Source organism: Dermacentor albipictus, chromosome 6, assembly GCF_038994185.2.
Source record: "Dermacentor albipictus isolate Rhodes 1998 colony chromosome 6, USDA_Dalb.pri_finalv2, whole genome shotgun sequence".
Classification (NCBI taxonomy): Eukaryota; Metazoa; Arthropoda; class Arachnida; order Ixodida; family Ixodidae; genus Dermacentor; species Dermacentor albipictus.
Genome location: NC_091826.1, coordinates 57,749,596 through 57,775,656, shown reverse-complemented (window position 1 = coordinate 57,775,656; position 26,061 = coordinate 57,749,596). Strand labels below are relative to the sequence as shown.

The 26,061-nt window shown below is 45.8% G+C and overlaps 1 protein-coding gene across 2 annotated transcripts in view; it reads left to right on the top strand.

Moving 5' to 3' along the window:
* The window catches only part of LOC135896130 (uncharacterized), a 52,445-nt gene that overhangs the window by 12,220 nt on the left and 14,164 nt on the right, over window positions 1-26,061 (top strand). For both annotated transcript variants that reach the window (XM_065424481.2, XM_065424480.2), the window contains 4 exons: window positions 12,253-12,409; window positions 17,524-17,767; window positions 18,995-19,082; window positions 23,923-23,962. In XM_065424481.2, coding sequence (XP_065280553.1) covers window positions 12,253-12,409; window positions 17,524-17,767; window positions 18,995-19,082; window positions 23,923-23,962 — 529 coding nt within the window. The remainder of the gene's footprint in view (window positions 1-12,252; window positions 12,410-17,523; window positions 17,768-18,994; window positions 19,083-23,922; window positions 23,963-26,061) is intronic.

The window sequence follows — 26,061 nt, the reverse complement described above, 5'->3', positions numbered from 1 at the left end:
ATTATGCCTGTGTGAGAAACATTTGCTGCCGGCGGCGCCTTTCCGGCTCTACAGTGGCAATATAGCTTAGCCCCAAAAAGTTAGAAAATAATGAAAGGGGAATATTAGCGACACTTCTACGCGTACTTTGCAGACAGTTCAAGTGAGCACTTCAGACAGCATAGCAGGTAAACTATGTAAAGCATTCCCATGCATGTTACTTTTTAAAAATGACACTAGAAACTGCTAACATCAATGAAATGCCAACAGCTTGAAACGTAACTAGGTATAGCAGCCTAAGTAACTGACGTAAGCTGCAGTTACATGCCGCCGACTTATCGCAAAGCGTAAGCCTACTCGAATATGACAAGACATAGGCGCCAAAAAACAGTGTCATAGGCGGCATCTTGTGAAGCAGTGTTCCACCTAAGCACGTCTAACTGTCATTGATATTATCGTTTGTACTTCACCTATTTCTTTAGCGCAAACATGTCGGCTGCTGGAGAATTACCGCAAGAGTATTTTTTGTATCGTTTCATTCTCGAATATTAGTACAACGGAGTATTTCTGGATCAAAACTGGGCTGGGATAGTTGGTTCATTCATTGCTGTAATAGGTACGTAAACAGAGTGGAACCAATACGAGGAAAGGAGTAAAAACACATATAAAACTCAGACACACGGTCGTCACAGGTGCCCTTACTTAAATCCTGTTTAGTGCTATAGGCGCCGTTTTCGTATTATGTCTGTAGGAGTATTAGCCCATTAAGGTGGTCCGTTGTCCATCTCCTTGTCTTTTGTGTTCTGTTAGGCACCCATTACACCACGATGATTATAGCTCATTACAGCGCCATGAGATGTCGCCACCGGTACTTCAGTTCACCGATACATTTCCCCGTGCTGCAGGTGAACTAGAAACGCTAAACGTTAAAACACGTATGCGTGGTTTAGCATCGCGCAAGCCATGCTAGTTTATTCCTTGCAAACTTGTTTTCCACCATTTTCTGTGTACGAGGTACCCTCCCCGCTCGCGCTGGCAATTTTTGACGGCTTCTAGCGAAAACCCAACATTTTCGCCGCAGCCTTGCGCTGTTTTCGGAGGGAAACTCGTATCTGTCCATGCTTGCTTTGAGTTTCACGATCCCCTCGCATTCGAACAAAACGTCTCCTCTACTGTGTTCTTTCGGCATAACCGTCTAGCTTCCCTTGCCTTAAAGGCTCGTAAGAACTGGTAAGAAAGAGCGCGCTAATGGAGTGATTCGGTTAATGATCAAATGAGTTATAGTTGAAGCAAGGCTATCGTGTATACACGGGTCAGTCGTGGCACGGGGAGAACATATCACCGCCTCCTTTTTTTTTCATCTCTTTGGTGTCCTCCTTTTTTGTGTGTGCTTGTGAAGCAGTAAATTGGCATTTCCGAAATTCGATATCAGGAAACTGCTCAGCGAGGCCGTCCGGGCGAATAGCCCTCGAAAGCGAGCTCGTGCTTCCAAATCAAACTAGACAAAACGTGCCAATTAGCGCACGGCGTGCCATAAAGTGACCACCGCTCCCCCAAGAGCGGCGGGATTACGGCGGCAGCTCGTAAGCCGATTGCCTCATGCAGCGGCCTCTCGTATGAAGACGCTATCGCTCGGCGAAGGCTAGGGGCCGGGGATTATTAAGGGACTGCATTATGTATCGGCGAGCAAGAAAAGAAATGAGAAAGATCCTCAGTTACGATGTCTGCCAAAGAGTCACTTTCAAAGTTGTAAGGGAAGGAAGACATTTTTTTTTTTTTTGGCGCGAGCGTGAAGACGGTAAATGAAAACAAAGAGCGGGAAACGCGGGAATAAGACTAGCATAAGCCCAACGAGAGTCGTTACGAGAAAGCTGTTAATCTAAGACATCTTCAATTAATAACGCGCCCAACCCCCTTTCCCTTTGCCTCGACGGCAATGGCCGCAACAGTGCGGGGACCTCCGCTTCGCTTGACTGCACTTATTTGGCCCGTTCGCTATCACTGTTCATTCTGATCGCACAGAGTTCCAAAGCTAGTTAGTTCCGTGCACCACGATCAAAGGAAAGCTGCAGAGTATGTTTGGATAAAGCGTTCTTTACTTTGCGGTTCTTTCTGACTCCTATGGCGCGCTGCAACATCTGCTATTTACCAAACTGCTGCAGTACGTTTGTGTGTAGAGAACAAAAACACTGCGAGTTGTTTAAGCCGCACCACACTGACATAAGTTTGAAATGACAATGAATACATGCGATGAATTTAGAAGGAAAGTGCACTGGCTAGAGAAGTAGTGCCTCTAACAGATTAGTTAAGGGAGGTAAATGTAAGAATCCACGATAGTAAAATCGGCGTCTCCTTACTTTTCTCTAGGTGATATCTTTCTTCGCCCTGAACCCATTATTATAAGTTGTTCGCCTGCGGTCTATTACAAGCTGTCCACACTAACGCAACGCATCATATTCCTTATAACGTAAATTGTGCTAATAACCGAATATGCACCTTCACGTTCACCTTAAGCTGGATAAAGCCAGTTTCGGGATATTTTTCCCCAAAGTGTGAGACGAAATACATGGACGTACCAGTTACTTTCGTGTGGCAATGCATAAAGCTGAGTATTAATTAAAGAAAGAGTAAACGGAACAACATTGCATTATTACAGAGTTTGATGACGTATATATTCGAACCGGTGTCATGCCGAACATTAATTACAAGTGGATGTGCCTTGCAAACTGACCAGCTATAATTCGTAAATTGCAATATCTACCATAAAGTATTTACTTAAAGAAGGAATTAGTGATTATTTTTTTAATATTTGAATATGTGTTTCGATTTCTAATACAAGTAGTGTCCGCCTCCCTTAATAACCTTGCTCAGTGACTAACTACTATTATGGTATCTGCAACAGGCAATTTTTTTTTAATCTCAGAAAACCTAAAAGGGAACACCCCCTAGGTATGTGTCCATTAATTCCATGTAACATTGTCTAATACTGATATGTCGCAAAATACGGCGCATTTAATACCTGGAAGGCGTCGCAGATGGGAGCATATTTACATTCGAACAAGCGGAGTGACACGTTTCTGCGACCAGCAGCCACAGCACACCCCTTGCGCTGGCGACCAAAACATAGTGCATCGCATACTGCAAGCGCAAGGCTACACGTAAGTAATACGTAATATGACATAACTTTACACTCGCGCGTTGCAATTGTAACACGCGCAGCATTTACCCCATAGGAAGCGTCGCAGATCGAAAACAACCTCACTGCGAAATCAGCGGAGTGATACTTCCATGGCCGCACTATTTGTCTAGCTTCCGCTGCGTAGCCTGGTAAGTATCTAACGTCTGTGACTATTAGTGCAATTACTATTAGACCACACGCCTCAGCGAACTCACCTGTAATTTCCTTCTTTCCTTCCCTCCTCTCTCTCCATGTAATATTTGTTTTCCCCTTTCCCATCCCTCCGGTGTAGGGTAGCCAACCGGACGTTATTCTGGTTAACCTCTTTGCCTTCTGCTTTTATCTTTCCCTTCTTTCCCTTCATCTAACGGAATTATTAGCCGCACGAGAAATTCAACATGTAATAATAACACGTAGGATAAAACCAAGAGTAGTGCCATTTACTGCCACGAAAGAAAACGAAGGCGATGCAGATTTCCTTTGAGCGTTAGACAGACTTAAGGCCGATCCCCTAAGAGCGGGTTGCGTGATTTCGCTAATGAACGACCTACCAACCAGACGGCGAGTGCAGGCTATAGCATATGTGAATACTTGCGAAAGGCCAGAGAAACGAGGCAAATGAAGAAAAACGACGCAGTGAACGAGCTCGGACACCGCTCCGGACGGGCTGTGATTAGTAATCGATGCCGTATTCTCGTCTCTCGGCCGAAGACGAGCGGTATAATAGCAGACGAAAAAAAAAGTAAGGATAAGATCGCGAGTGTTGAGTGCGTCTGCACGTCTAGAACAAGTGCGACTGCGCCGTGGACATCTCTCGGTCTTGTCGCAAATGGAAACTCGACGACAACATTAGTGGGTTCTCTGGCCCTCCTGTTCTGCCGTCACATCCACGCAGTTCGTTGCTTTTTTCTCCGCGACTGTCTTTCGATAGCGAGATTAGTTTCAGGGATAAAAGGCTTTTAAATGCGTAAGCATCTCTGTGCCTACCCAACGAGGAAACCTCGCCGTCACGAAGAAGAATCGCCATAAAGGAAATAATGCATGAAACAACAGTTTCTATGACGGCTTTGTTAGAAGATTTGGTGATGGTAAAATAAAAGCCATCACTACAACCAGAGCCGAGAAGGCGCGTCGTAGACATCAGGAAAATTCAGATTTTGCGAAAAATTAGTTCCAAACACGCTACATCCCCGATGTATTTTGGTGGTCGCGGGATGTCCCTTTCGTTGGGGCGTTCCTTCACCGATGTAAGTCCCACCGATCTATGAGGCCTCATGCGCTTCACGTCGCACCACCCAGACAGATAAGCAGCCAATGACTTGATAAGGATCATAAGGAGTGATGGGTTATACCGGTCTCATAACGGTTTATAATGGTCCGACGCGGATGGATAAGGTGCTAAAGAGCGATAAGCGCTTACAGTGGTCGTATCAATTCTCATAATATTAATAAACACTGATAACGGTTGATAAGTGTCCGATCAAGTCCGATAAGGTTGATAAGGATCGATAAGAGTTGATATTGATCGAAACGTGTCCGATAAGGCTGATAAGGGCAGACAAGTGTTGATAAGAGTTGGCTCGAGTCCGACAAGGTTGATAACCGATAATGGTTGATAAGGTGGGATCTAGTCCGATAAGGTTGATAACGGCTGCTAAAGGTTGATAAGATTTATACTTGTCGGAGCATGTTTCATAACATTGGCAATGCTACAGGGCAGCATGGATACGAGCAAGTGGCACAATTCTTACGCATAGTTAAACAACTTCCAGAGAATTTTGTGCGTGTACTTCTTTATTGCGATGCCAATTTTACAGACGCTGGAGCCGCATTCGCACCGTTGCCGTTATCGTGCTGTCCTGCTATTGACGCAGCATGCATGGCCCGCGAGTTGATTAGAAGGCAGCCAGACAGCTTTACTATATATGGGCCGTTGGCAAACTCTGCGGGCTCGCCATAGCCGCAAGCTGGCCGCTGGCTCTGGCTTAAGAAGTGGTGGCGCTTCGATCTCGATGCGCCCTGTTCACGTGACTTTTACTCTACGTGACGTCTGCTTCATTGCCAGCTGTCGCCCGCATTTAACTCGCAGTAACCACCACTGGCTTTTTAGAACAATACGAGCTCTTGGAATCGTGCTAATGGTACTTATTACGAGGGAATGTCTCCCCCTGCCGTAAACAAAGCCACCTCGCTCTATGGGGTCACGTCGTCATTATCATCATCATCATCATCATCATCATCATATTTGTGTCCACTGTAGGACGAAGGCCTCTCCTCGTGATCTCCAATTACCCCTGTCCTGGTCACATCTGGGGTCACATCTGAACTGTTCTAATGCAGTAGCTAGGAACTCTCGACCCGCGGTCTGTGGTTCTGTTTAGAAATTGCTGAGTGCTGACCGATACCAGTGCTTCTTAGATATGGTGTTCGTTTACCTAAAGTATGAACGTTCATAAAACTTTGGAAGTGAGGATTTCTGAAGAAGCTTTCTTTGTGTGCCGCTCTCATGCCGCTTTCGCAATGAATAAATAAATTGTGCGTTCGACTGGAACACGATTTATCTGGTTATAACGGTCATGCATGACGTTATGTCGGTGCACTCATTTGTTAGTACTCAGCCTGTTACGTTGTGCGTAACGCTTCGCGTTACACACGGCGTAACAGATTCAGTACTAACATATGACTGCACCAACATCAACGTTTCGACAACTACACCTTTAAATTTCTGCGCATATTACCATTTCTTGTCGTGTTTGCATTAAGTGTAAATGTTCTGCTTGCGCAAAGATGTCTTATAAACTTTGAGAAGCATGGAATGAGCGAATAAACCTTAAGAAGCCAGAAAAAGGAAAGGCGCGCACGATTGTTCTCGAGTGAAATGGAGGGATTTCAGCTAGCACCACGTTCGGCGTGCGAATTTGTATACCGTTCCATGGAAAGTTTCTTTTTTTTTTGGTGGTACAACAGCTTGGACCGGTTCACCTCGACACGACAAGTATTCGCTCAAAGTGAATCGCGAGCAAAGACATCCGCTATATCCACTCGTATTATTATACATCCGCGATATCCACTCATATCCACTCTTATTTGCTTATCGTCTGCGTCCAGTCAAGAGAGCAGAATTGCCCAAAACAGTCGTCTGCGTAGTCTATCGAGCGTGAAAGATCTAACCGCATTCGGTAACGTCGATCCGCGTCTCTTCTTTTTTTTTTGCACCACGGACGGAAGAATTGCGCTTTGCCCCCCCCCCGCCCCGGAAAAAAAAATTGGCCGACGATTACGCTTATTGGTAATGCGATCTTTGAGCGCAGCTGCTGCCTTAATTCAACAACAGGCAACTGCATACAGAACACACAGTGCCAAATAGAGGCGGTTCTGCGTTTCAGATTGGACAGCACACTACGCGCTCCGCCGGTATCGAGCCGGCGCTACGGTGACGCGCCATCGCGCCATGTTATAGTGGGTCACCGGTGCGGAGAGGGGGGGGTGGAGATTAGCAATTATTATTTAACGTTTCCTCTGAGATGGGATGAGGAAGTGGGTGGAGCAAACGGGTATTGAGTGGAGGTCCCACACTCATTCACTCACAGGCGGACCTCAATGTGCCGCACAAGGTTGGGGTGGGAAGTAGAAGTAAGGGGACGAAACGCTATAACTGTCTTTCGAGTCACCGCGAAGGCCTTGCGCCAGGTAAGGGGGCGTATAGGGCAAGAGGAGAGGCGGGAGATGGACAGCCAGGCGCAAGCACTGCGAGAGGCAACAAATGCCACTGAGGAACGCGCCCCGCAAACCGGGAATCGAGAGACACGGCTGAGAGCCGTACAACCACGAGACGCAGAGACAGCCACGCAACGCAGAGAGCCGTGGATCACGCGCGAGACGCCAAGGAGCGCCCGCAGTCGGCAGCGCGGCAGTGCCGCGACAGCAGGAGAAGTGACGGCGAGGGCGGAGTGGACGGTAGCGGCGAGGGTCACCGCAACGGCGCTGCGCGGAGAAAGGGGCCGAGAGGATAGACGAGAACACGAGATCCGGCTTTGGAGGACAAGGAGAAAGCAAGACTCGCGCCGCGCCCTAGAGGTGGCAGCAGGAGCGCGCACCTTTAGAGCAGCACGCGGATGATGCCCTTGGTTACGACGAGGCACAACGGCGACGCGAAACGCGGGAACGGACGCCAAAGAGCTGCGCTCTAAAAACGAGGAAGTGGACGCCCCCTCACAATCCGCTCAAACAGGGCAGCGTTCTGGTTGCTCCCGTTCTGTGGATGTGCCTTGCACGCACACGCGTTAGAGTTCATATTGAGCAGATGTGTGTGCATACCACACCGCGGTGAACGTTAAGCGAAATTTGTGTAATCCTTTCTTTTGACTCTGTCCAACGCCGACGACTTTCCTTCGGTCTCATCTCGTGCACTACTGAGGTGCGACGCCTGCAAGGCCGCTGGAACACTGCTCATTCACGCCAATGTTTTAAGCTGAACACTCGCTATCGGCTTCAATGCTCCTCCGGGAAGTAAAACTAACATTCCTTATTATTATCACTAGCCACATCGGCAATAGCTTCATGGGTGGTGCCTCGTTTCGTGAGCCGTGTTTAGCCCTTTAACGCCGTCGTGTTTTCGTCTCTTGACTTAGCTACTTAAGCAGCTGGGCATGCCAACTCGGCTAAGCCCCGAGAGAGGAGAAAAACAAAAAAGAAAACGTCCGACAACTCCGTCTGATGAGCCCACGCATCGCTGAAAAACCTTTTTTTCGCATAAGGCTTTAGAAAACAGTGAAAGGAGAGTAGTAGTGAGCCATTGCTTACGGTTCACTGCACGCTTTGGAAAAATGTCATCGTGTCAAATGCCATTCGTGTTTGGGCTGTTTTCCGCGGTGTTGTCAGAAGGGAAGCGGGTAGAGCGATGGCAACAATTTCGCGACCCGATTAGCAGTGCAAGTGAGTGAGTGAGTGAGTGAGTGAGTGAGTGAGTGAGTGAGTGAGTGAGTGAGTGAGTGAGTGAGTGAGTGAGTGAGTGAGTGAGTGAGTGAGTGAGTGAGTGAGTGAGTGAGTGAGTGAGTGAGTGAGTGAGTGAGTGAGTGAGTGAGTGAGTGAGTGAGTGAGTGAGTGAGTGAGTGAGTGAGTGAGTGAGTGAGTGAGTGAGTGAGTGAGTGAGTGAGTGAGTGAGTGAGTGAGTGAGTGAGTGAGTGAGTGAGTGAGTGAGTGAGTGAGTGAGTGAGTGAGTGAGTGAGTGAGTGAGTGAGTGAGTGAGTGAGTGAGTGAGTGAGTGAGTGAGTGAGTGAGTGAGTGAGTGAGTGAGTGAGTGAGTGAGTGAGTGAGTGAGTGAGTGAGTGAGTGAGTGAGTGAGTGAGTGAGTGAGTGAGTGAGTGAGTGAGTGAGTGAGTGAGTGAGTGAGTGAGTGAGTGAGTGAGTGAGTGAGTGAGTGAGTGAGTGAGTGAGTGAGTGAGTGAGTGAGTGAGGTGACTCGTGTTCAATGGTATCATCAACGGCCATTTGCTGCGCCTTAAGTTCGAGAGAGCTGCCAGTCCTAGAAAGTATTCAGCGCTATTCACGAAGGCCATATCTCCTATTCTGTCAAGGTCTGATAAAAATGGGTGCTTAACGTTTCATAGAACACGAACGCCAGCATCTTGAGTGCGGTTTTGGTAGGAATCACCTTGGTATGATTTTTCTTTTGCTTATTATAAATATGACAGGTTTCTGAATGTCCACGTCCGGGAACGCTGCTGAAGCTATACCAAAATAAACGCACAGTTGCCCAGCTACTCCAGCTTCAGACATTTTCGGACACCATCTGATTTACAGTGCAGTGTACAGAAAAGAACACAAATCTTGTTTGACAAAGAGACAAACATTTTAAGGTAAGAAAGGCAGAGAAATCGGCCTTAAGAACTTTTTTCTCTGGCCAGGTACTATGCATAAGAAAAAAAGGTAAGGGGAGGGGAGAGGATCGAGCGCGGATGACGATGATAGTGCACAGTGAACTGTAGACGTTGCTGAACTAAACGATTGTCTCAAACCAACATTCGTCAGAATATTCGTATACGAGAACACATAATTCTGTTACGCAGAAACTAACACAGACCCCTTTTCCAGCGGCCATTTGAAGTTTGGCGCGGCTGTGCACAATTTCCTGGATCGGCCCACGCATGAGGCCGCGTTTCTACCAGAAAGCTCGCAAACGTTCCTGTTACGTAAGCTGAAGTTGCGGGGAAGCGTGGCAAGTAGTCTGGGATCTTTTAATGCTATCACGTTCCACTATTAAAAATCAAGCTTTAGCGTCCTCCAATTTTTTATGACCACTGGAGGACAAAGGTCCCGAACACGATCTCCAACCACCCCTGTCTTGCGCTTATCGATTCCAACTTGCACCTGCAAGTGTCCTCATTTCATCACCCACCGTAATTTTCTGCCATCCTCGACTGCGCTTCCCTTCCTTTTGCACCCATTATGTGACTCTAGTGCTCCACCGGTTATCTGCCCCACGCATTACATGGCCTGCCTAGCTCAATTTCTTGTCAATCTCGAATTGAACATCGCCTATGCCCATTTGCCCTCTGATTCACAATGATATCTTCCTGTCTGTTAACATTACGCCCAACATTTTCCGTTCCATGGCTTTTTGCGCAGTCCTTAACTTGTTCTCAAGCTTCTTTGTCAGTCTCCAAGTTTCTGCCCCATATGTCACCACCGATGGAATGCAATGATTGTACGCCTTCTTTTCTAATGAAAGCTTCCAAGCTTCTAGTCAGGAGCTGACAATGTCTCCCGCATGTGCTCCAACCCATTTTAATTCTTCAGTAAATTTCCTTCTCATGATCGGGATATCCTGTGAGTAATTGACCTAGATAAACCTACTCCTTCAAAGACTCTAGAGGCTGACTAGCGATCATGAATTCTTATTCCCTTGCTAGGCATTTGAACGTTACCTTTGTCTTCTGCATTTTAATACGCATCCCTACTCTTACATCTTCTCGGTTATGGTTCCCAATCATTTGTTGCTGAAGAGGAGGACATCGTCATCTGCAAACCGACGCGTTAAGGAGAAAGTAGTTGTGAAGGTTAGAGCAGCTAACGCTTCATAAGTCTATATTTTCATCAATAATTTGTTAAGTAAGGATGGAAGTTGAAATGCTACCATTTGGCGCCCATAGTTTGTTCTTACTTTTGGTAATACCCTGTGTGGTTTATGCCGGCGTGGATATGTGCAATGAAATAATTCGATCGAGGCTAAGTCAGATATATTACTTATGCATCTTCTTTGTTCTAGTTTGTAGGTGCGTAGTAGTCTATAAGCATAGAGGCTGAAAACGTTTATGATCTTGTTCTTGAAAAATAAGTTTCTTGTTAAGTGTCTACTTGGCAGGTTATGAACTAACCTGAGGGCCCGTTTTTCGAGAGTTCCTAGTTTTTTCAGATCGGTTTTTGTAGCAGTACCCCATACTAATAAGCAGTAGTTTAGATGGGAGCGAAATAATGCATGATATAGAGGTAGTTTTACTTTTTGTGGGAGATAAATTTTGGAACGCGTTATAAATCCTATGGCTCTAGATGCCTTTAACGCTACACTGTCTATGCGGTCGTCCCACAACATGTTTTCGGTGAATGTTATGCCAAGTGATTTGAATGACGTTACTAACTCAATCTGGTCTCTGTTATAATATAACTCACCAAAATCACCGAATTTTTTGGGGGGGGGGACGAAAAAGTACTGCCTTTCACTTTGCATTATTAACAGACAAAAGATTTTTATCGGACCATATATGTATTTTTTTGCAGGAGTATATTTGCATTTGTCCTTAACTTACTACTGCTATCGTCAAATAAAAACAAACTAGTATCATCGGCGTAGATTATGAAACGAACATTAGTATCCACACTGATGATATCATTAATGTACAGGTTAAAAAGCAATGGTCCTAAGATACTCCCTTGCGGTGCCCCGCACGAAACTGTTCGTAAACTTGAATTTTATTCGTTTATCTGGACGTACTGTCTTCTATGCATTAGGTGAGATTTAATTAAAAGTAATGCTGGGACTCTACTTCCATAACATTCAAGCTTCTGAAACAAGATGCTATGATTTATGCGACCAAAGGCTTTGCTATAATCTAAGAAAATTCCCAAGACGAGGTTCCTATGTTCAAAGTTCCTTAGTGTATATTCTTTCTGGTGTAAAAGAGCAAGTTCCGTCGATCGGTTTTTTTCTGAAGCCACACTAGTTGTCAGAAAGTATACTGTGTTTATTTAAAAACTTTCAACGCGCTTAAGAATGAGCTTCTCGAGCACTCTTGAGAAGACAAGCATAATACTGATTGGTCTATAGTTCCCAAAGTCATTTTTGCTACCTTTTTTATATAACACTGCTACTCTAGCAATCTGCATTCTCGGGGGAAAAGTAGGGGTTTCTAAGCATAAGTTGTATATGTGCTCCAATGGCGCAGCAATTATGTCAGTGACGTGCTTAACTGGACGTATCTGTATATTTTCCGCATCACATGATGTACTGTTCTTTAGGTCTCTGAACGCAGACAAAATTTCACTTGTAGAGGCAGGTTCCAGAAACAAAGACGAGGGACATCTATCAATAGTTATGGGAGTTTTGTCTGCTGAGGAGTTCGGTGCGGCCGTAAAAAAGTTGTTAAATTTTTCTGCGAGAGAATTACCTGAGTACTCTGTGCCATCGCTTGTAATTTTATCTGGAGTTGTGACCTGCGAGATGCCAGATCATATATATATATATATATATATATATATATATATATATATATATATATATATATATATATATATATATATATATAGCGTGTGTGTGTGTGTATAGTATATACTTACTGATACAAATTAAACACGTAGCCGGTAAAATCTGTGACGTCACAGTGAGTTAGTGCGGGAACTTCGAGTTGGCGTCGCCGGCTGCCTTTCTTTCTTGGCCTTAATTTCTAGCTTACGAAGCGTATTGTCATATTACGACAGGCTTTCTTTTTTTTTGTCGGTATTCTAGCAGCGTAATATACTTACACGGATGAAATTAACTCTTTTTTTTTTCCTCGATGTGTCTTTTCAATAACTTTCACGCCCACGCTTCTCTCTCGCAGCCGGTGTCCAGCCGGTCGGACGGTGCGGGTATCGCCGAGCTCCAGGAGGTGCCTACGGGCGAGAGGAGGATGGCGAGGACGGCGTCGCTGATTCGACAGACCCTTCACCGGCCGTCCGGCGCGGTCCCCAGGGGCATCGTCGTTCTCGTCCCCGACAGTGCGTAGGCCAACAGCCGCACCACCGCCAGCGGCAGCGGCTCTTCCTCTCAATGTTGCATCATTCGCGTTCGCAAGCACCGATGCATCTTCGCGCGTTCCGCATTTTTTCTCCTCTGTTCATTTTTTCTTTTCCTTTTCTCGTTCTTTTTTTTTCCCTTTGGGGGGCGTGAATTAACTGCCGGCTTCCTTCTCTGATGCTGATGTATTGCGCGCGCTGGGGCAGTGCGCCAGAGAGAAGTGCATATTTAACGCTGACGGAGCTGCTTTACTTCTCTTGTAGTGCACTTCTTTTTTTGCTTCTTTCAATATGCTCCAACTCGGTTCTATCTGTCTTCCTTCATTTCCGCTTTCCTCGCTTACCTTGCTTAATTTGATGATTCGCGCGTCCTTCTTTATTTCCTTACTTTCTCTCTTCATTGTATCACTTGTTTTCTCTCGTTCAAAACCTCTATTAGTTCGTTTGTGTGTCTGCTTGTTCTCCGTTTCAGTGTTTTGTTTATTTGCCTTGCCATCCTTTCTTTCTTTCTTTCTTGCTTGCTTGCTTGCTTGCTTGCTTGCTGGCTTGCTTGCTTTCTTTCCTCCTTTCCTTCTTCTCTTCCTTTCTTTCTTTTGCAACTCGCAGCGCCAACGCAGTGTCTATAGCATAATGCTGCTGTGTAGAAGGTAAACTGGGCTGGCCGTGCAAAGAAAAAGATTTAAAAAAAAGAAACTCGAAGAAGAAATGCGCTCGCAAATTTGCGCGCCCAAGAACCCCAGGTGGTCTAAATTAATCTGAGCTTTTCCTTAGGGTGTTTCTTTCGCGCAGCCAAAGGGTAGCCTTATCAAGTCGTAAAACGTAATCAATTATTGTTAAGAGGGCGCCGCAACCGTGCGCTGCACGCAAGTTGGCGAATATCGCGGGCGATAGCGAGAAATGTTGCGCAGCGAAGAGAGATTTTATCTTGTTCTCACGAGCCAACCTAGACGTTTACGTCACATACCGGCAGAAAGGATCCTCGCGTCGTAGCTACTCACTTACTTTTTTTTTACATTGAATGCGCCATGAAAAAGGAATGTAAATGAATTTTATTTCTGTATTTGTTTAGTACAGTATACAGTGAAAAATGTGTGAAAAATGCATTTGGATCCCTAGCTTGATCGAGGCAAGTTGAGATCCATAGCAAACTGGGGTAAGGGAAACAAAGCAAAGTACAGGTAGCGCAAATAGGCGTAAGCAGTATGAACCACGTGCTTTTACATGAACAATAAGTGAATATACTACAAAAAAAGAACATCGTTGCATTGCGAGATGTACAGATAGGCATTACAGAAGTAGGAACATTTCACAGCAGCTGCTATGCATCAAAAAAGCCGGTAGCATATGTAGCCTTAAACAGAGCAAGAGACATCGTGATAATGCAGTGTGTGATGTCTGAAAACTAGCTGCCTGCGTTACTAACGCTCGTCTACTGTTTCACCTGGATTTGCCCCACACGTTATATTATTCGCTTACCACACGCAATGCGGACTTTTGAAACTGAAAAATAATTCGTATTTAGCTCACTGCGTTTATTACCGCCTGCGTAAGCTATGTTGGCCACACGCACTGGACCGTTATTTACGATGTGGTTGTTAACCATCACGAGAGTAATGAGAAAAGTGGAAAAATGTGAAGATTGAAAATAAAAACGCTCAATTTATGATGCTTGATTCCAATCTGCCGTCAGATACCGGAAGCACGAGGTTCTGCATGCCGCCGTGCGGAAATCCTCTCACCATATCCACGAATATTCCCAATAATAACGGCTCTATGTCATTAGCCAATCATTTCCACTAAAGATAGGTTTGGCGTATTAGGACTGGCTGGTGCCTGCTCTTATAAGATCTCCATTAGCGCGTAAACTACTTCGTGACTACTAACCATGAATCTTTTCTTGTACCGTTGCACAAAAGTCACGTTCTGCTTCACGCTATGATGTTGAAATATTACCAGACGTGGTTGCTAGAGGAACCTTATCATTATCATCAGCCTATCTTATGTCCAGTGCAGGGCAGCGATATCTCTAAGAGGTTTGCACTTACCCCTGTTTTCTGCCAGCTGCCACCGCCAGCCTGTAAATTTCTTAATTTTATCCCACCACCTAATTATCTGCGCCTTCGACAAGGCTTCCCTTCTCTTGGCACTCAATCTGTGGCAGTGATAGACCGTCGGTTATCTGCCCTACGCGTTACATTCACTTCCCAACTCTATTTCTTGTTCTTAAGACTCACCGTGGTGGCTTAGCGGCTATGCTGTTGCGCTGCTAAACACGAGGTCGCGGGATCAAATCCCAGTCGCGGCGGCCGCATTTCGACCTCTGTCTCTGAAAAATGGTCTGTCTGATATGTTTGACATGCTCCGAAGAACGTCGCGTTCAGTGTCACAACGATCACAAAAACACAACGCGTATTCAACCGTGTCTTCATAGTTGCACGAGTCACAGATAGGTGTGTCTGACATTCCAATAAGGAACGAGTAGGTGTTTGTAAAAGCCACAGGTAGCAGTGGCCATTTCACTGGAACATAGTTCTACATATTTATTCTCATGTGAATTTAGAAAAGTAAATATTCGAGCATACGAATAACCATTTACTATATTTTGCGATTTTATGCGGAACGCCGTTTCATTTAGGTAAGTGGAAAATATTTGCAAAGTATTTGCACTTATCATCGGTAGCTATGTAGAACGCGATTAGGAGTCTACACGAGGCTTCTTTGGCCGCTGCAGTGGTCAATTAAAGTGTTCACTCACATGTGACTGGATGAATCAAAATCAGTGGGCGACCGCTGGATTGCTGACACCACATTTGTGACATGTCATTTCTTGCTTCAAAGAAGCTTCCCGACCTCTAAACAGTGTAGAAAATATTGTGGAGCATGAAAACCGACGCAAATAGTGTACCATCTTAGTTTTTCTGTACGAACGAGCCTCGGTATGGTTTCCCAGGAGGTGCGCTAGTGTCAGGACGTCATGGGCACAGAAGCTGGTCACGTGGCAGCAGAGCATCGTCAGGCTATTCGTAACTTACTTCTGCTCCCCTCGGCTGTCTGCTATACGCCGCTTTATCGCGACGCGCGACGAGCAGTCGCGTTCCTCGACTGCATGTAGAACGAGCACCCACGCATTACAGGTGCAGTTGAGAACCTTGCGACGGGAGGTAGTGCGAGCACGATACAAAACGCTCGCCCGACGCCTCGTAAGTGTAGTCGTTGCCAACATTTCAACAAAATTTCAACAAAATTTCAACAAAATTTCAACAGAATTTCAACAGACTTTCAACCGAATTTCAACCGAATTTCAGCAGAATTTCAACAGCATTTCAACAGTATTTCAACAGCATTTCAATACTTGTTTGCGCCAACGCACTAGCGAAGATCCTGTTGCTAGACAATGCTATTCGCGCTTGTAGCAGCGGCCAGACGGTGTTTCGCAATGAAGGCGGCTCTTGTTCGAGGTATGCGCGGCTGAATACCTTCGCGCCGTTACGAAACGGTTGCGGGAAGCAAGGAGAAAGTAAGGAAATGACTAGGCGGGGCAGCTATCGAACGACACGTGCAGATAGAATGGCTCGGCGTTTCACGCTCCCTACCAGACAGAAGAAAATAGGGAAACGGCAAAGGGAGGGAGGTTAGGTTAAGCTATACTAGTAAGTTACGTTTCTGCAGCAGCAAAGCTGCAGCCGCTATCACTGCGGAGTGAGATTCGCTAAGCCGGCAAAATCAAGAACCAAGGACGCCCGGCGGCGCGGCGCTGACGTTGCCGAACTACAGATCGCCATGACGTCATCAATTTCGACAGCCGTGTTCGCGAGTGTCGTTCATTTCTTGCTCTCAAACTTACCGACAAAAGCAGGACATAGCAATTTTTATGATATCTGGGCCACAGTGTCACAGGTACAAGAAAGTAATTCTTAATTCTTGACGCCCTATTGAGAACTCGAATCGCTAGAGAGCAGTACTCGAAGCTCTTCTATTAAAGAAGCACGATGCCATCTTCATAAGTGTGCCGTCACTCGTCTCAACTAAAAAAGGTGTGTTCGCATCTAGAATCTCCGGTGACATGAGGTGGCGAAGATACGTTCGTTGAAGAGTGGCAAATGCTTAATGACCCAAAATGACTGAATGGTTGGCTTCTAACTTGGTCGCCTCAAGACAGCAGCCCGATGCCAGACCCATTAAATCATGGACTACGAGGTGAGCCAAGCTGGCAGGAAAATGGATATATCTGAGCGTAGATAGACAGAGAGGTGGATAGACAGACCCAGGAAAGTACATGGAGTATTGCTAAGAATGCTAATTGCGTTAATACAAGGAATATTCAACATTGGTTCACATTCATGTCATCAATCTGTTTAATAAAAAAATTGTAGAGTATAACCAACCTCTCGGCAAACATCCAATGCTTTGGAAGGAGAACATATCAAGCTAGCACATTCAGTGAAGAAAGCTCCACCACCCTCTGCAGGACAAGCAACAAAGGTGATGAAGGCGTGTTTGGGTTAAGTATGACGGTGAATGTACAGTCAAAAAAAAACGCCGAGCTTTCAGTCCTAAACTGCGGTTAATTAGTTCGCGTATACTTTAACAAATCCTGAACTACGTGAACCCATAATCTCATTCTAGATAAGTTCGACTAAGAGAAACCCATTTTAATAGAAACTAACTACCTCCAGGGCTAGTTCGCCGTGCGGCTAATTACGCGATCCGCGCAAAGACGCGAAGTACAGCTGCACGTAATCTCGGTTTCACCGGTAGTGGGTTCGCAATAAGCGCCACGAGGTGTCTGAACCCGCCACCTCCCAGCTTCGAAGGAAGTAGCGTTCATCGCATCATTGCTGGTAAACGAAACTAAAACGTTCCACTTATTTATGTGGTACTTATGTGCCACGAAACGAAGGGCGAGGTACGTGTAACAATGGAAAACAGATGCGACACTTTAGGGCGGTCGTTACACATAGCTTTCACTTAGTAAGTGGTACATTTTTCTGCAAATATCTTCCACTCACTTAATACAACTTACGTGAGACGAGATGGAGAGTTATATACGATGACGGAATTGACCCTGCACGCACCGTACAACGTGGCGTGCCTAGGGTCCACGGCGAAGGAGTACGAGGACTACTTCAAGAGTGCCTACCGGTCGCTCCTGGTTGGCCGAGCGTTGGACTCCTTGACCCGCCATTCGCTGTCGAGGAAGAACGTCACGCTGACCACCAGCACTGCTCTGGCTCGCGCTCTGCAAAGCCACTCGCTGACGCTCGACGAGCTAGCGCTGATCGTGGCCGATGACGCCGACTCCCTTTTCACCGGCGCAGCGCTGGACGCGGACGTCATCGGGTGCGTAGGCTGCGCAGTATGGCTGGAGGTCGTGTAGTTTAAACATTGCAGTCGTGGCACGCAGTTACCCGTGCGCCCACTTCTCTAATACTGGTGTCGCACGTACACTTCTGAGCGCGATCGGGAGCGATCCTGATCGAAATTCTTGAGTGCGATCGGCTCTCTCGCGCATTTTGTGCAAAGGAGCCTATCGCGACCGAGAAATTCGATCCGGATCGGGCTTGACCGCGATCAAACGTGCGCCGTGTGACACCCGTATAACACATCCTACCCATCCCAACCTCCTTCTCGGCCCATCATTTATTTGAAGAAGTTGTCTCGCAGCCCCTCCCCATCAACTCACTTATTCAGTTTATTTGATTAGTACATCGCCACTCCCTTCGCTGATACAGCTTGTCAGAGGAAACTAAAAATTGGAGAGCTTAGGTTGCAATCGTCGCGTTTCACGAGTGATGCTGTGAGAATCTTAAAATTGAAATGCCGCCAGTAATGTTACTCTGTTCTTCAATGTCGCTAACAAAAGATAATTTAAAGAAGCTTGCTGCTGGTGTGGAACGACGTCGCTACACCATTATTATACATCGTGATGTGATCACACCCCAGTCGTCTTGGTCGCCTTCGAGAACCAAAGTGTCCAGTCTATTTCTTATCTTTTATAATATCTTCTGCGGTCACAATGTGCCGTGAAATAACCTATACACACCACGAAATTACGGCTTAGCAAATGAGCAGACTGGTGAAATATATATCCCGTGTCTTCCAGCAGCCCGGTCCATATTCCAGGAATATTTCAGGCTTAATTTTTATTTTAATTTATATAGCAGTTTTAGCGGACGCTACTTTTAAAGAAAACAGCAATTCTACGCGTCATCGAACTACCTATAGTGAGGCATGGCATATCAAACTGCAACCTCCCCCGTCCAAACGCGCAAACATACATGCACATCGACAAGCACCCGCGAATTCTAAATCCTGTAGAGCATGTTTGTTTGATGGCCTGGTGACCTGCCCTGTGGTTTGTAGTGTGGTCACATAGTTCGTGAAAAATCATCCGCGTTTTCCCTTCAAAGTGACAGTGAACTGCAAGCAACGTTTCCCATTGATTGATTGATTGATTGATTGATTGATTGATTGATTGATTGATTGATTGATTGATTGATTGATTGATTGATTGATTGATTGATTGATTGATTGATTGATTGATTGATTGATTGATTGTGTTCGCAGATCGTTGGTGTCATCCCTAACTCCGAGCTCACTTAAGATTGTAGGCTTTACGAGGCCTGGCTGGACGATGCCACAGCGAAGACAAAGGGTACGTGGTTAAATACTTGCTTCCCACTTGTGCGCTGGTGCAAATGAGGCTCAGAAGAAACATGACTGGGGCGAAGCGTCGAGAGAAAATCAGCGAAATTACCGAATCTGTCGTCCCTCCCCACTACTTATCCCGCCTAGGCATCCTACAGCCGCTCCTACAGTGACCGCTCGGTACGAATGTGAAGAGAAGGTCCTTAAGGGATTGTCAACGACGCCCCAGGCCTTACCAAAACTTTACTCAGTGAGCAGAGTGGTTAACCTCCCTGTCTGTCTTCTGCTTCTCTATTTCTCTCTCACTTTACTCCAAATACTTTCAACAGCACTCAGTTTGCGCTAAATTGGTACTCATCAGAAACGCATATATTATGGTGAGACTCACTGCGTATACGTCCTGCGCAAACTGTCACAGTCGCTACTATAGCAACGGAACCGTTCTCCTGCCTCTGGATTTCTCATTGGACGCTGGCCTGGCGTTATGGGCCACGCACGAGAAAGCGTTGATTCCTTTAAATGCCAAGAAATACGTCTTCTTCAAGAATTCGTGTTTTTTTTCTTACGTTTCTTTTTGTGTGTGTTTTGATTGGCATAAACCATACTGTCCGCCCCCCCCCCCCCCCTTCAACCATCTGGACCTTATCAAAACGCATTACAAATTCTCGAAACGGTGTCTGCTCTCTGCGGATGCACCCAAAAGCACATAGCACGCCCCACATATACGATACAGGGATGCGATGATACGGAGGCTTCTCCTTGTGTATGAGACAGGTGTGATCCCGTGTCTTTTTGTTCACAGACCAGGCACGTACCCAGGGGGGGGGGGGGGCCGGGGGGGCCCGGCCCCCCCCCCCCCGAAATCAAGTGGCATACCCCCCCCCCCCACCTCCCCGCCCACGCCACCGCTCTTCACACATTCCTAAAGCGCCACCAGATTAATGTTGAGACTTCACAGCTGTTCATCGGTCAGCATTATGCTGCCTTTTTCACTCCTTTTAGATGGCGGTAGTTATCGGCATCCCTTGTAATGTAAAGGACAGTTTTCTCATATATTCCGCACCCGCGCGATTAACTCGAGATGCGTTCAATTGTCACCATCTATTCAACCGTCACGCGCATAGCTGTTGCTTTTGTTAGTTCAACCTTCTTTGTTTAGGCTGGTCCTGGGACCAGGAGAGGGATGCGGCTGTTACTCAGCTGGTCTGTACTCTCATGGAACGAGTTGCGGCCGGAGAAAACGCCAATTGCGTTTAACTTATCCCTTTGCTTCATTATTTCCTTGAGTTACGGCTCGCCGCGACGCTGGCAGGTGCCCGGAACCATATACACTTGATATGGGTTAGATAAGGAGGGAAAGAAAATAATGTGAAAGAGCGTCCATCATGAAACCCTGCAATAACCCTTAAACCCAAAAGTAAGATGACTGTCGCCCGTTACCTCGTCTGTTTTTCACTAATTGTATAGCAATTTTCGTGCAAAATTGGCAACTGGAAACAAAAATCACAAGGAGTTGAGAAATTAAGCGATCTACTAAGAGAGAGAGCCAAGGCAACAACCAAACTGCAATCAAAAGCGAATAATAAATAAGTTAACCGTTGTTTATGAGAATATTTATGGATCAACATCTTTTTATTTAAAAAGGAAGTAGAGAAAACGCCGCCGGAAGTGGAGAACAATTACTTGTTTGAAACCGCCTCACGTAGCCACTTCTCTGCTGTGCTTATGTGGGTGTTTGTCTAACCTTTCGCGGCGAGCGCAGTACGTCTATAGAATCGCAGAGTCCTGCGCTCTACGCGGTTGTTTGGGACTGGCGGCCGCACAGCGTTACGCGATTTGCGGAGCTGTCAAAACTGATCAACAAGGCGAAATAAATAACTGATATTCGAAACTATAACATGAGAAAGACTGAAGAAGCCGTAAAAAATGAACGCAGCCTGAAATCAGTAAAAAAGAAACCTGGCATAGGACAAACCATGATGTATGCACTAAAATATAAGAAGGATAATATCATCAGCAATCTCGAAGATATAGTAAAAGCAGCGGAAAAATTCTAAACTGACCTGTGTACAGCACCCAGAGGAGTCACGATAGCTCACTTAGAAACAGTAATGAACAGGATACAGAAACTCTCCTATAACTAGCGATGAGGTCAGAAGGGCCCTGCAAGACATGAAACGATGAAGAGCGGGAGGAGAAGGTGGAATAACGGTCGATTTAATCAAAGATGGAGGAGACATAATGCTCGGAAAACTGGCGGCTCTTTATACGAAGTGTCTACCGACGGCAAGGGTCCCAGAAATCTGGAAGAATGCAGATATTATACTAATACACAAAAAAGGAGACATTAAAGAATCGAAAAATTATGGGACCATTAGCTTGCTCCCAGTATTATATAAAATATTAACCAAAATAATCTCCAATAGAATAAGGGCAACACTGGATTTTGTCAACCAAGGGAACAGGCTGGCTTCAGGAAGAGATACTTTACACTGGATCACATCCATGTCATCAATCAGGTTATCGCGAAATCTGCAGAGTACAATAAGCCTCGCTATGTGGCTTATATAGATTACGAAAAGGCATTTGATTCAGTAGAGATACCAGCAATCGTAGAGGCACTACGTAATCAAGGAGTACAGAACGCTTACGTAAAAAGCTTGGAAAATATTGCTACATGCGTGTGGTATTTGTTTGTTTGAACGAGGCGCGTAGGCGCCATAACTCCAGAAAAGAGGAGGAAGAACGAACTGGGCTTACGCTGTGAATCTAACCGGTCAGCGCTGCAACCGTTGTTGTAAATATAATCTGTAAATAGTTTCTCGTATTACTGACTCGTCCTTCCCGTAAGAATATCTATAGATGTTCTACAGCTACCTTAATTCTACAAAAGAAAAGCAGGGAGGTACCTATAGAGAAAGGGGTCAGACAGGGAGACACAATTTCTCCAAAGTTATTCATTGCGTGCTTAGAAGAATTCACGCTATTAAACTGGGAAAGCTTAGGAGTAAAGATCGACGGCAAATATCTCAGCAACCTTCGGTTTGCCGATGATATTGTTCTATTCAACAACAATGCAGACGAGTTACAACAAATGATTGGAGACTTTAACAGAGACAGTGTAAGAGTGGTATTGAATATTAATATGCAGAAGATGAAGATAATGATAAATAGCCGGGCAAAGGAACAAGAGATCAGGATCGCCAGTCGGCCACCAGAGACTGTGAAGGAGTATGTTTACCTATAGGTCAATTAATCACAGGGAACCATGATCATAGGAAGGAAATTCACAGAAGAATAAAAATAGGTTGGATCGCATACGGCAGACATTGCCAGCTGCTGACTGGAAGCTTACCATTATTATTGAAAAGTAAGGTGTGCATGCAATCAGTGCATTTGGCCAGTGCTGACATATGGGGCAGAGACTTGAGAGCAAGTTAAGGACCGCGCAAAGAGCGATCGAACGAAGATTGCTAGGCATAACGTTAAGAGAGAAAGAGAGTGGTTTGGATCAGAGAGCGAACGGGTATAGACGATCTTCTAATTGACATAAAGAGGAAAAAACTGTAGCTGGGCAGGTCATGTAATGCGCCGGTTAGATAACCGTTGGACCATTAGGGTTACAGAATGGGTACCAAGAGAAGGGAAACGCAATCGAGGACGACAAAACACTAGGTGGAGCGATGAAATTAGGAAATTCGCGGGCGCTAGTTGGAATCGGTTGGCGCAGGAGAGGGGTAATTGGAGATCGCAGGGAGAGGCCTTCGTCCTGCAGTGGACATAAAACAGGCTGATGATGATGATGATGACGATGACGACGACGACGACGACGATGATGATGATGATGATGATGATGATGATGATGATGATGATGATGGAGGTGGTGGGCCCCCCCCCGAAAAAAAATCCTGGGTACGTGCCTGTCACAGACCGAATACGCAATACACGTTGGGGAACGCGCCTTTATGGCGTCCGTTTGTGCATGGCTCTGCCTTTATGCCACAGCACGATTTCGATGAAACCTAATTTCTCACTTACGTGACAGGGTCACACTTGTTCAGTGTGACCAGAAAAATGTGTGCTATAATATGATGAATGACGAAAGGACCAAGGATATACAATGCACTTGTTCAAACTGAATTAATAAAACAAATGATGCCTAGTCTCATGCAACAAAATAATAGTAATGATTATGCGCATTAACTGCATTGTCGGCGTTCTGTAAGCCCGATCTGTCGATAAAAGAAAATCGCGCTCCGCCCTCCTGCACTGCTGATTTTCCGTTCGTCCAGACTTTTCTTGTTGTTTTTTTTTACTGCAGCGCACTACAGCGAAAATTATTGCTGCTTGCCTTGCATCGTCTCGACAATGTTGCAGTTGGCTTGTCAAAGCTTTTACTCCCAACTGTCTTTGTCATTTGCCAGCCGCATTTACTCAACATATTGTCGCGGCTTTTCAGCAGCCGTTTTTATGAAGCGTTGTGTATAGCGCAATGACAGCTTTCCGAATAGGGCTCCTGGGCCTTTCGCCTCTGTCGTGCCCTGCTTCCATCTTTGGCGGCAAAGGAACACGTCGTCTCTGTGATACCTCTGTAATAACCCAGTAGTACTTCTTTGCCACGTCTCTACTTCCTCTGTACTACTTATCGGTTATTTATTTGTCACCTCTGCCCTACATTGCCACGTAGTCCCTTGTGCGTTACAAATAAAGTGGATGACGGTGGAAGGGCATGTTAGGCCACCTCGCCTTGAGAACTTAAGTAGCTTGAGAATCTCGAGAGGGAGGCGCAGTGATTCCCCGAAAGTGCGTTGCAGTGTGTTGATAAATTGTTGTTTTTCTCTGCACAGGAGGAGCCTCCAACGTCCTCGGCGACGTCTGCACCATTCGGTAAGCATTACACATTGTTCTCAATTCATTTTTTTTTCATAACTGCTGTCGCAGTTAAGAGCTCGAACCTTGGATTTGCCTTGTTCGTCCGTCCCGTTCATTCTGTTACACTGACAACGACTATTGTGCTAATCGACGACGCAGCGAATATTCTTTTTTTTTTGTCGTTGTCAGGCAGCCCCAGCATCGTCATTGTGACAGGGTGCAGAAAAAACAAAACATCTGCACAACCATATGCACTGGGATTCGAACCCAAGAAGTGAAGCAATGCGCATTTGGGAGACAAACGCGCCAATGACAAAGCTGTCGCCTTTCTTTTTTCGTGGTATTTATTACGGTAACGTGTAACCCAATGAAACATTCAACAGTTAGGTAATTGACTGGCGGTAAGAATGGCAGTCACACTTAGAACAGGCACTGTCGATACTTTATGCGAAAAAGCTGGTTCCGTTTTAGAAGAGCGGTAAGGATAAGTACTTCACCAGAATGGAGCACCCGTCCGGTTGAATGTCACATTCATCGTAAACATGTTTTAGGCGCACACCCATCTGAACGAAATGCACCGCTGTAGGCACAATTTGGTTCGGCGCGGCGGTCCATCATGCTCTCTTTCCACAAACTGTGCATTTCCATGACAAAATGCAGTTCCAAAGCTACATCATCTCCGAGGACGGCAGTAGATATTACTCAGTATGAGGGTTGATTTCAAACTCTTCCTTTTGGGTCCCTTGGACGACATTCTGAAATAGGATGGCGTCGTTGCAGCCAATGAAACAAAACAGCGCTATCGCCCAACAACGGATTTGGACAATTAGGGCAAGGTTTTTCTCTTCCCACAGACTTTGAGAACGGTGGCATCTGTGCACGTATTTCGGAGGTCATAACGAGCGCTACTGTACTGAAAGCGGATTACATTATGTTGATCGCATTAAAAGAAATCGTTCTTCGCAAAACGAATGGCGCTGTGTTTGCCAGCAATTCGTCGTTGTAATGTTCGTAAAACAAGCCTTCAGCGGCACAAAGAGGCGTACAAGACAAGGACTATGAAAGGATTTACGCATTACACATACCCCGAATAAATTATGCGCCGAAAATGAGGTCCGTGTCCGGCTTCCATACACACATGCACTCTGTTCCACGTTGACATTCCTAACGCTAACGCATCCAAAAAGACAAATATTATTTGCTACGAGTTCGATATAATTTCTGCACAATTATAGAACGTTGCATATGCAAGCATATTGTGCAGTCTATTGGCAAAAAGAGCGAATTTTAGAAGTTTATGCTGGATAGTTATGTGATTTTATAATGCTATATGTGATTGTGTTATTATGTAGAACACTGATGAAACCTCGGAAAGACTTCAGAGTACGTAGGCTGTAAACACGTTATATATTCAATGAACTTCCCCATTGAAACAAACAAGCCACGACCGCGTTCGATCGAGGACGTGAGCCAGCAAGAAGGCTTTACGTCAGAAATCGGTTACACAGCTTCGCTCATTTTGACGTCTCAGCCGCGAGATTGGCGCACATCCATGGAGGATTTTTGTTTATTGTCATAGCATTTGTACGGCGCCGTTGCCGCTGATGTTGGAACGACAGAAAGCTGAGCTAGTTGGTAAAGATTCATTATGCAAAAAAAAAGGTGAGGCGTGCAGACAGGACACAAGAGAAGAGAAGTGGACATGAACGCCGACTATCAGTCGATAGTCACCCGCCGTGGTTGCTCAGTGGCTATGGTGTTGGGCTGCTGAGCACGAGGTCGCGGGATCGAAACCCGGCCACGGCGGCCGCATTTCGATGGGGGCGAAATGCGAAAACACCGGTGTGCTTAGATTTAGGTGCACGTTAAAGAACCCCAGGTGGTCAAAATTTCCGGAGTCCTCCACTACGGCGTGCCTCATAATCAGAAATTGGTTTTGGCACGTAAAACCCCAAATATTATTATTATATCAGTCGATAGCCGGCGTTCGTGTTGTCTACTTCTCTTGCGTCCTGTATGCACGCCTCACCTTTTATTCATTTACGATGACGTTGTCGGGCTGCCGCGCTATCGACGCCGCAGGCGTTGCACATGGAGGTGCAGAGTTCATTTTC